Consider the following 11,809-nt stretch of genomic DNA (forward strand, 5'->3'; position numbering starts at 1 on the left):
GGGTCTAATATTTTTCATATCAAATAAGGGCTATGTCATTATGAGTTTAAAAGGTTGCAGTTTGCAAAAGATGAAACACGAACTCTGGGAGGTTTTTAAGGCTGCTTTATAACTGCATCTACATGACTTGAGGCTTCTACACTGAGTCACTGGCCCTTGAATAAGCTGACTCTGGCACACACTCCTATGCAAGTCGCCACTTGATGTTTTCAATCAAGTGGTGAGCATGTTGTGAGTTCAGTCACCAGATGTCCTCTGTGATCGTGGATCTGTTGTCTGAAACAGTTCATAGCAGTTGCTTTAGCAAAAGAAGCCAATTAATACAAGGGAAAGCATATATTTTTTAATTAGAAACTGTCTTGAAACCAATCCATTATAATTTACAGAAAGTACACCATGGTGCAACAGTTTGTGTCAGTGCATGCACATACACTCAGCCAATCAGAATGAAAGATAAACAGACGTCTGAGAATGCAAGAACAGCTCTAAAACTAAGGGTGTGTGGTACGTGTAACCTCCTGCACTATTCTGTATCGCAAGTCTATGAAAGAACACCACTTTTTCTCTTACAGCCTTGGTTATTTTGTATATTCCTTCTCTAAGTAAATAAAATGCATTTAACAGCAAGTGCATAAATATATTTCTTAATATAGTGCAATAAACAGACCTGCTTATAATAGAAGCTTCACTGGGAAGGCTAATGCTGATTGTGCTGCAGGGCAGGGCACCACCTTGGCCTTATCAGGCCGTGTGGCATTTCCAAAGTGGAAAGGGGTGGGTGTATACAGTTTACTGAGAATTTGCCTTTTCTAAAACCTAACAACTTAATATTTGGCTGCCCGGAATCCTTTTCAGTATGCTCTGCCTCTTAAGAATATTTTTGGCTTGGAGGGAAATAAATTTTCCCTGTTCCTTATTCTTCAGGAGGAAAAAGGAATGAAGGGCAAGGGGAGAGCAGCTTACTTGTCAGTGTTACTCTAAATTAAAACTAATCCTTGCATGTAGAAAGATTCAGCTATCAAGAACTCCCTTCTTGCCTTGCTACATTTCTTGATGCAGTCAGTTTTTCCACAGCACTATGTACTGACTGAAACATGGCTTTCTGCATTCCGAACTGTCCTATTTTAAACTGATCTTGTAAGAAATTATCGAAGAAATAAATCTTGTTGAAGCAGAGGTGGTGCTCCCTTATGAAAATTTCCATGATGACTTGCAGGGACTGATTATATAAAATAGAGCAGCTGGGGCAACCTGTTACACAAGTAACTTTTCAGGCTAAAATAGATAAGGGTATGTGTTCATCCCACACACTTAAAAAAACCCCACAGGAGCAGTTCTAATGCCTGCCTACGTGCCCAAGGTTACAGTAATAGTAGAAGAGGGTGGTGCTGCAATCGCAATTCTTGGATATCGTACTTTAGGGTGTACACAGCCTCAGAAAATAAGGACAGTTACTAAGAAATGGAAATAACCATATCTTCCCTCGTCACATAGTTAGGTTCAAAATAAGTGGCACTAAAGCTGGGCACTCTGTCCATTGGGCTTCATGCTAAATGGACAGTGCAGTCTAATTGACCTAAGGCAATAGAAAGCCTCTGGCTAACAGTGGACTCAATAAATAGCCTACCATCTCTTCTCTTTCTTTTTAAAACCCTGCTCTAAATATGGTAGCCAATCTACCCACCGTTAATTGAAAGTTAGCAATGGATATTGGGCACCATGCAGCACAAAGCAATGGGCAAATTCTGTTTGTGGTTGTTGAAGTCACCAGACAGGCAGAAAATCAACAAAAGTTAGCACTTTTAACTTAGAAGACTTAGGAACCAATGAGATAGTAAAAGATATTCCAAAAATATATATAATCCTTTGCTAAGGCTTTTCTGTTGAGCACAAAACAGCATGTATGCTTCCATGAGGAACCTAGTTTTTGAGAACCACTGCAAACAGATTGCATACTTTTAAGCATCAAACAACAGACATTCAGGAATAGGAGGAACTTCTAGGTGAGTTGCATCAACCCCGTTAACACTTGATGCTTCCTTTTATAAGTTGGTTCAGCATCCTTTTAATCGGTTTTACTAGATGCTGGGCCATTTTTCTCAAATCCAATTCTTCACCTTGGTATGCTTAACCAGTAAACAGCAGTGGAGGTTTGCTAGCTTTGCATCAACAGCTATAGTGCTTTGTTCTGGTGTTTACCAGCTCCAGGCACTTGATTGAATGAGAAAAATGTAGCAGAGGGGCTGACAAAAAGCAAGGTTTCACCTTCAGAATAGTTGACTGTGAGCCGATCAAATGCCCAAGAGGACAGCACCAAAGTCAGACCCACTTCGAACAGTGAGGGTGGATCCTGTTGCATTGTCTACAAAAACTGAAGCATACTGGCCGGCCTGGAACAGAGAAGATAAAGGTGGATAAGCAAAGCAAGACAAATTTCTATGCCAAAATTGGTGCCCTCCCTAGAATTGTTCAGATATACCTAGTGCCTATGCTACTTTTTAAAGAGGCTGCATACTTGTATTTGCTTGTAGCAAATTGTTTTATAATTTCATGCTAAAGGCCTCCAGTTACTCAATGGCTAAAGGGAAGCCTGCGTTTAATAGCTGTGGCCTGCATTTTTTTATTCAGGAGAGAGAACAAAATGCAGGTGTTTTGCCAGATTTGTGTCACTAAGCACTGCTGGTTATGACAACATGTTACAACTTTGCTTCATGGCTTTTACTCACCTGCAGGAATAAAATTCCATGGATTGAAATTGTGAAATGTTCATTGTTTCTGTCCAACCTGCTCACTGTTTCCAGAGAACTGAAAGCAAAAGACACTTCATCAACATGAACAATCCTAGAAAATAGCAGGGTGAGCCATGCATCACTTTAATTGATGAATGGTGGGTGCACTGGAAAGAGTTAGGTTTCGATGTGGGTGAGTGGGTCTGAATCCTCATTCATCAGTGTTCACTGTGTATCATTTGGACTAGTTCAGGAGTGCGGCCAGATCCTTCATCCTTCCCTGGACCAACCTTAACACCTGTCAAAGTTCAAAGAGGCTCATTGTAATCCAGTGAGCCCCTCTGAAGTCAGCTTGCAGGTATAGTTTGGATTCAAACCTCCTCTGCAGGCAGTTACTAGTTGCTTAGCACATAACCAGCCCAATAAGTTTTCTTGGAGAGTAAGAATATATATGAAAATCTATGTATCTTCAGCCTTCAAGGTAGGTCAAGAAGGAAGTTACTATTTCCTCATTTATAGGCTTCTCAGGATAGCTTACAACAGAGTTGAAATTAAATGTGAATTTCATACGGTGAAACAGAAAGCAAGAGCATGTAGCAGAGTGGAAATGAATTGGAACTGAAATAAATTCTAGCTGGCTGCTTTCCTAAACAATGCTATTTCTACTCCACACACTCACATGTTCTGTCGGCAGAGGGACTCAACGCAGATCAGCAAGCGCAGGCGTTCGCGGGTGCGGGGCTGGTTCTTCTTTAGCTGAACCTCTGGAACTGTAAAAGGCAGCAACTAGTCAGGCCGGAGGACAGAGGAGGCTTGCTGCTGGGCTGCAATCCTTGACCCCAGCAGCTGGAGGCTATCTGACAGTGTCTAAAAGGCCTACCCAAGGTTCAGAGCTTCACTGAACTTTGCTCTGTTCAATATGCAACCTTTATGCTGCTGTTCAGCTTGCCTCAGAGAATGCTCAGCTGAAATCAGACATCCACTTGAAACTGATAAGCAAATTCCAACACTAACATTACACTGCAAAGTCAACTTTTTATGTCATTACTAAAGATGCTTACAGAATCCTCCCCTGCTACGTTTCTCCTTGAATTCAGGGCTACATTATTACCCAAGATGTTTACAGAACTGGAGTTGATAACATCAAACTCCATAGTGCTTCCAGATTCTTATTTGTAGAATGTGCACTTTTCTTTAAAAACATTGGTAAGAGAGTGGGGTGGGGATAATTAACTGCCAGCTCCAAGTTGCTTAGCATTTCTATCTTGAAGAACCCAACACGGTATTGCTTTAAGTTAAACACTTACCAATATGTAACGTGGCAGTGAAGATGTAGTATCCACTGAAAGGTGCTATGTATTGTCCATTGTTAAGGTTTAGCCCTAGGCCACGGTGGAACATCTCTTCTTTTTTAGGCTACGCACAACAACAACAACAAAAGGATTATGAAGCGGAGGAGAAAATTGTTCCAGCTTTCCCTGTGGTGCATGGAAGTAGAGCGCTGAAGAACGCCCTTCAAGAAAGGGGAAAGGGACCGAACATGGATCACTTTTGAACATACTTAAGAGGGATGCATAGTTATGAGATGAACAACAAAATATGGCAATATTTTATAACAGGGGACATATGTCTAGCTTGGCCAAACAAATTCAGAGCCTGGTGCCCAGATATTTCTCCATCAATGGCGGCAGCTTCCAGAATTTTTATTGTGTATCTAAACATTTTTTCCAGGGACAACTTAAATTCTGGAAAACCAGATTTCAATTATTTAGATCATCAGTTGCAGAACACACTCTAATACCCTTAGAAATCAGGAGATTGGGGGTGGTTTTAAGACAGAATTTATAGGGTTGGTTGTCTTGTTAGGGATACTGAAGCAAAAACTACCTTCCCTTTTGCTGACATTTGCAAGAAGAAATGACACCAAGCTACTCACTATGTAATAGAACTGAAGCTCTTGCAATGACCGCCGTTCAATTGAAATGTTTCTCCGGGTCCGACAATGGAAAGCTGCTTGCACTCGCCCATGCTCCCTGCTTTCTAGAAGTGGTCCACTAATCTGGGCCAGAAAGTTATCTTCTCTGGACCTGTCGTCGTCGTCGTCTTCTTGGCAGTTGTCACAGGCTTTCTGACTGATCCTTTCCCGTTCCCTGATTACACCTGAGCAGCCAAAACACAAAATCCCATTACATGAGCCCATTCATGTTCTCTGTAAGTCCAAACCTGCACCTACTTGCTTTCAAACACAACAAGGTCACACTAGGCAATATGCCTATAGCCATCTTAACACTGGAAGTCCCAAGACTTTGTGAATCTGTATTATTTTGGACAGCTGGCTCGTTGGAATGTATGTTCACCTGTTTCTAGAGCAGTAAAAATACTGGACTTAAGAGTTTGCAGGATCAGACCAGAGCTCCAACAAGTCCAACATTCCGTTCTCACAGTGGCCAGCTAGATGCCCAAGGGAAATTCACAGGCAGGATCATGTGATTCCCATGTGATTTTCAACTAGTGGTACTCACAGACACTTTTGGCACCAGCATCAGATGTAGTACATAGCTATCATGGCTAGTGATAACTGTTAGGCAAATTCATGGAAGTTAAGGCCCTTTTAAAGCAACCTCCATGGGTGGCTATCACTACATCTTTGTGGTAACAAATCCCACAGTCTAAGATTGGAAATCTTTGCTAGGATCCTGGTGACTGTAGCTCAGATCCATGGGTGGGGAAGGGAAAACGTGACTACTGCTAGGCCACACCTGCTCCTTAACGTCTAGTGCCTGACATCCTCAGTCGGCTCCCCTTCATTGACTTCTGCTTAGTGGTGAATCTGAGCATGATGATGTTATGGCAGAATCCAATTTGGATTGCAAGGGTGGAGAAACGGGGGGGGGGGCAATCTAGATGCAGTATGACCAGTGGGCCAGGGCACAGCCCCCAGGGAGCCCCAGAAGAGCTGAGGCAGCATCGTGGCCAGGGGATGAGTCGTTGGACAGCAAAGGGGAGCACAAGATGCTACACCCTCCCTCCCCAGGGGCTGGGGGTTCATCAGGATACCGGCAATGAGAAGGAGGCGGCACTATGAGGAGGAGGAGAGCCAGTGTGGTGTGGTGGTTAAGAGCGGTAGTCTCGTAATCTGGGGAACCGGGCTCGCGTCTCTGCTCCTCCACATGCAGCTGCTGGGTGACCTTGGGCCAGTCACACTTCTCTGAAGTCTCTCAGCCCCACTCACCTCACAGAGTGTGTGTTGTGGGGGAGGAAGGGAAAGGAAATTGTTAGCCGCTTTGAGACTCCTTCGGGTAGTGATAAAGTGGGATATCAAATCCAAACTCCTCTTCTTCTACTACTACCACTGCCCCAGCTTCGAAGGCCCAGCGCGGACGTGGCTTGGCTTACCTTGCCTCCCCACAGGAACCTGTAGTGGGGGCACCTGGTTGTACCCTATCAGACGTGTATGCCCAGGGACAGGGCCCCCTGCCCACCCACCCCCACGCTTCACCTCTGAGTTTCCCTACCAGCTTTGGCTGGAGAAGATGCAAGGTTGAAGTTACTGAAGGTCTTAGAGGCCTGTGTAATAGCAGAATTCTTGGAGGAATTCCTGTATATGAAAACCAATATCCTAGAAGCTCCACTTGGAATTTGCATAATGGCTGCCATGGGCGGCAGAAGAAGGGGAGCTGGTAATCTATACTGGTGATACGTACCATCACATCACACACACAAAACACTGACTGAATCTGAATTCTAACTGCAGAAAAGTGGCATGGATTGCACTCCTCTTAGAATAAACCTTTTTAACTTGGATATTGCAATCTTGGATAATATTTAATGCTGTATTGTTTTTAACACTCGACTGGAAGCCACCCAGAGTGGTTGGGGAAACTCAGCCAGATGGACGGGGTATAAATAATAAATTATCTTTATTGGATTAATATTCTTGACCTTGCCAACAGCCACACTTTTAATTGCAAGTTTAATCATGTTTGTGGTTTAAAGAAATCGAAAGCCAGGGCAAATAACCCCAGAGAACAACAGAGAACATCATAGAATTGTAGAGTTGGCAGGGACCCCAAGGGTCATCTAGTCCAACCCCCTGAAATGCAGGAATCTAATATCGTATTTTAAGCGTATCTTAGTCCTCAAAAGCAGAACTCCAAAAGTAAAGTCTCCATCAAAACCCAGCAGGTACATTAAGACAACAATAATGTCAAATAAAATAATGTCACCTATTATTAAGGGCCCAATTCATTATTTTGTGCCTAAGGCAAACAAGGTACCGTATGTTTGCTTGGAGAGCAACAACCTCCATACCTTTAAGCAGCAATCTGAATTCTCTCAGCAGCTCCTCCTGGGTGATTAAGGCTCCAGGAGGTCCTGGTGGACCAGGGGGTCCTGGAATGCCAAACTAGAAGCGAAAGAAATGGAGGACAGTATTTTAGATCCATATTTATTCACATCAACCACCAAACCTATTGTCTGTCTAGCTATCATCAACTCTCAGTCTCTGAGCTCCTAAAGGCTGCTTCTGTTTGTTTGATGTGCTCTTGCTTCAAGATGCTTTACTTCATTGCCTGAAAGGGGCTCCAGTACTAGGAGGGAAGAGAAAGGTCTTTTTTACTTGCAAAGGTTCACATGGGAAGATACGTCTCATATCAACATCAACATGACTCCCTCTCCCCAAGCCATTCATGAAATAAATATTCACCTTCTATTTATTTTACTGTTGCATTTTAATCCCACCTTTCCTCCAGAGTGTTCAAGGCGGCACATAGGTTCTCCTGTTTTATCCTCAAAACAACCCTGTGGGGTATGCTAGGTAGAAAGACAGTTTCTGACCCAAGGTCACCTAATGACTAACTGGGGATTTGAACCCTCATTTCCCAGGTCCTGGTCCAACACTCTAACCAGCACAACACAACAGACCTTGTACATTTATATTCGGCCTTTCTTCTCTCATGGAACCAAAGATGGTGTATATGTTGCTCCCACACACTCCTCATATCCCTGTCAGACCATACTCTAGGAATTTGTATGCTGAAGATCCTATGAGTGGGATTTGGTGAAACACTATTACCAGAGGGAGCATTCTTTCTTTCACAAGGTTTTCATTTCTGTGCAGCAATTTCTCTGTGACTCTTAAAGTGCATGCAGCCATGAACCACTGCTTGAGGGGGGGGCGACTTTAAATTGTCTTGGTTAAATTTAGGGAGGCTCCAACAGTTAGGAAGGCTCAGAATGTCAATCTGAGGACATGTTTGCATTACCAGCTTACAGTGCAGTGCAGTGAAGGGTTATTTTTTTGGGGGGGGGTTACCCACAGTCGCCCCCCTCACCCACTGTACACATCAGCACAGTTTCATTAGGGTCAGATTCACTTCTGTCGTTTCCCCCCATGCAAAGGTGTTTACACCCTGACTGGAGATGAATTAGGAACAACTTAAGATTTCAATCAGCATGAGCCTGGTTTGAGAAACAACTCATCAAACAGTGATATTTTATACATACCCATTTTGGATAATGTCATGTGAACACTGATTAAAGAGCTGTGCTGGAAATGCAGTGAGTGCACAGCAGACATGAAAACAGAGTATGAAAAGAGTCTCAGAATCCCTTATCTGAACAGACTTTGAAGACAAGTGAGTCAAGATGAGGACACTGTTAATATTGCTTACCTTGAACTTTTTGGCTTTATTTTTGCTTCTTTTTTTATTGTTCACCCCGTTGTTCATAAGAAGCATCCAAGCAGCCCGGGATTCATCCCTGCGAATCTTTCCTGCAGCAGTTTCCTTTATGTAATGAGAAGTAAAAGAAGAGGCATGTGAAAGGCAGGGACAACCAGGAACACACACCCCACATTGTCCCCAAAACATACATCGAGGATTATCTTTGCTCAGCATCTTCATAAGGTCTGCTGTATCCATGTGTCAATCGTGCTTCCTTCAGCCAACATCAGAGAAGGGGAACCTTTTACAGCCGCATTTCCTCATGCACTGAAAGTAGGCAGGGCAGGGGCATCCTACAGGATCTCCCCCTCCCTCCTACAACACAAACCCATACACACACTCCATCATCTGCCTTACTTGCCGTGATTCGGTTTACTGCTGAATGTTACATTATTCTGCAGCAAGAATACTTTGCCAGATGGTGTGCTGGCAGATGCCCTCAGTCTTTGCAAATGCCCCTGCTTAATTGATTTAATCAGTTCCCTAGGAAAGGGAATGGTTGGGAGATGGCCAGAGAGGGTCTGGGTAACATGTTAAGAAGTGCATACTGCTGTCATGCTTGGCTATATGATTTCCATATTAACAAGTGCAGATGTCTTGGGCCTTTCTCTCATACCAGAGGAAAAAGCTCCATTTCAAAACATCTTTGAATCATAGAATTGTAGAGTTGGAAGGGACTCCAAGGCTCATCTAGTCTGACCCCCTGTAATGCCAGTAGATTGGCCAGCTGCATTCTTTGCTAGTAGAATTCAGTGTAATTCCAAGAATTCACATATCTTCTATAGTTGGTCTACTGCGATTGCTGTGAAGCAAGGATGCATAGGAGCCAATTTCTAGGGGCCGAGGTCTCTTCAGCCCCCTAATAAAATATTTGAGGGGCCAGAGCCCCCAAAGTTGATGGGCATTGCCATTCAAATGGTGTGTGTACGCTGCGCCTTGTGATTGATTTTGCAGGGTGGAGCTTACCTGCCCCCCATTATATTATTCAAGTTGGTACCCCTGCAAGGATGGCTAGATACCGTAACTTGCAGTTCTCCATATGTTGTTGGACTTCTAGCTCCTCAGTAAGCATAGCCAATGGTCAGAGGATGATGGGACTTGTAGTCTAGCAACAGATGAAAGGCCACAGGTTCCCCATCTCTGCCGTAGACTAAGACCAGCCAAAGTGGAGCATCTCCATGTTGCAGGACGAGGGGGCAGTTAGGAAAGTATTAGCACCCTCTCTCCTTTCTGCTCAAGTATATAGGTTGCTATCCCTTGAGCTGTACATCTGAACAATCTAGAGAAAGGAGTGGTATTTCAAAGTGTTACTACTAGCTGGAAAATGGGCAAAGCGTTCTTCCTTTACTCAGTGAAAGATAAGCATGTGGGCATACTAGGGCCACCACTTTTTAAAACAGAAGTATTTTAACCCACATTGAAATGGCAACACACATAAAACAGAAGTAAAATGGATTGTGGCTATACATACCTAGTTCCACTGAGCTCGGTGGGAACTATTACCAAGTAACTACCTGCACATAGGATCACATAGGAGTAGACTATTTGCAAATGAAGGAGACATACATCCACACTTGCCTGTGCAAATATTCCCCTACATGACGTTCCAAAGCAAAACCTACTCTTTCTTATTTGCACACAACTTTCTTTTCTCCGTTCTCTACCCCCATTTTTAGCCCTTGCGAGCTAAATTCAAAGGGGAAAGTTTACTTCAATTAAGGCATGGGCTAACGACACCCCAAATAGTGAGCTGAGAGTAGCATTTGTCCTTACCGGGTCATTGGATGATGACAAGGGAGGGCTGCTTGTTTTTTGTCCCGTGAGAGAGTCATTCCATCCGGATTTCTTCTCCTGGCTCCTTCTGTTTCCATGTTTTTCGGTTTCCATAGAGCTGGCACAAAAAGTCATTGCTAGCAGCCCCATGGCTAGTAATCGAAGTGGACAGCTGGAAAGGAGGGGTCCAGCCATCTTCCGGCACACAAGCACGCTGGTAGTTTCTATAGAGACAAGACTCCTGGATTTAGGCCTTTGCAAAAGCTCCTCAAGAAGAACAGGGCAAAGACGAAGCTGCGGACCTTCAGATGGGCAGCAGTCGATATTCCTGGGGGGGATTCCAGATAGGAAGAATGGAGTGCAGGAAGAAATTATCCACTGCTCTTCCCAGCAATGCCTGGCTTGTTTACTTTTTCAGGGCAGACCCAATCAAGACTGTCAGGCTTCTTCAATTAAATAATAAATAACAACAGAAAAAGATAAAAAGAAAAGTAAACACTATGGTACCCACACCCCTCACCAAGTCAAGGCCCTGGAGTTTCCAATGGATTTATCAATTGCCTCTTTTTGGAGGGGCAGGAAAAAATATCATGGGATGGTCCCCTACAATTTAGAAAGGTTTAAGTCAAGGGACTCGGGGAACTATTTTTCCTTCGACTGAAAAGCTGCAACCAAATGACACAGGGCAATTTCCTGGGTCTTCTGTTGGACAAAACTCTCCTAGCAAGGCTGCCGAAGTCCTGCGGTTCTTTCGGCTGGCGGCTCTGGCTGCCTGGGGGGCACCTGGCTCGCCCTCTTCGCAACACCCCCTCCAGTGCCCTCTCCGAGACGCCTCGGGCTGCTGCCCCTCCGTTCCCCTCGCCCCTCTAAAGGTCGCCGCTGCTTTCCCTTCCTTTAAAGAGCTTGAATTCCCCGCCTCACAGAAGTTGCCGCCTCCGTCCACTTTAGGCGAGGGTTTAGAGGGCCACCTGCGGGCGGCAATCGCCAACTACAACAACCGGAGGCTCGCGGAGCTCGCCTTGTAATTCGAATGCCGGGGGGGGGGGGAGGCGGGAGGAGGAAGCAGGAATTCTTCCCTTTCTCCCATAGGAAGTGTCTGCTCAGGGAGAGGCTGGGGGAGATACAGATTAATTATTGGAGTTCGGCAACACCTGGAGAGCCAGAGGTTCCCCACCTGTTCTACACGTGTTCCCATCCTGCGCCACCTCCATTTTTATGTTCTCTAATGTTAATTATTTTGATTCGTCCTTCCATATATTTAGCTGGTGCATTTATATCCCGCCTTTTCTCCAAGGAGCTCAAGGTGGCATACATGGCTCTCCTCCCCGCCCCCATTTTATCACAACAACCTTGCGAGGTAGGTTAGACTGTGACTAAAGAGATCAGGGATTTGAACCCTGCTCTCCCAGGTCCTGGGACGCGGGTGGCGCTGTGGGTAAAAGCCTCAGCGCCTAGGGCTTGCCAATCGAAAGGTCGGCGGTTCGAATCCCCGCGGCGGGGTGCGCTCCCGTCTTTCGGTCCCAGCGCCTGCCAACCTAGCAGTTCGAAAGCACCCCTAAGTGCAAGTAGATAAATAGGGACCGC

General features: G+C 44.7%; 1 protein-coding gene across 1 annotated transcript; it reads right to left on the bottom strand.

Annotated features, from left to right (window-relative positions):
- Positions 1 to 321: 321 nt before the first annotated feature.
- On the bottom strand, positions 322 to 11,253 carry ERFE (erythroferrone). Its single transcript, XM_081912490.1, has 9 exons — positions 11,147 to 11,253; positions 10,226 to 10,553; positions 8,402 to 8,515; positions 7,041 to 7,134; positions 4,666 to 4,889; positions 4,037 to 4,145; positions 3,409 to 3,499; positions 2,727 to 2,805; positions 322 to 2,390 (listed from the first exon to the last, which is right to left on the bottom strand). Exons 2-9 carry the CDS (start codon positions 10,418 to 10,420, stop codon positions 2,292 to 2,294), a joined length of 1,005 nt encoding a protein of 334 aa, XP_081768616.1. The 5' UTR covers positions 10,421 to 10,553; positions 11,147 to 11,253; the 3' UTR covers positions 322 to 2,291.
- Positions 11,254 to 11,809: the final 556 nt, after the last annotated feature.

The sequence above is a fragment of the Podarcis melisellensis genome (assembly GCF_964234715.1).
Source record: "Podarcis melisellensis genome assembly, chromosome: 5".
Classification (NCBI taxonomy): Eukaryota; Metazoa; Chordata; class Lepidosauria; order Squamata; family Lacertidae; genus Podarcis; species Podarcis melisellensis.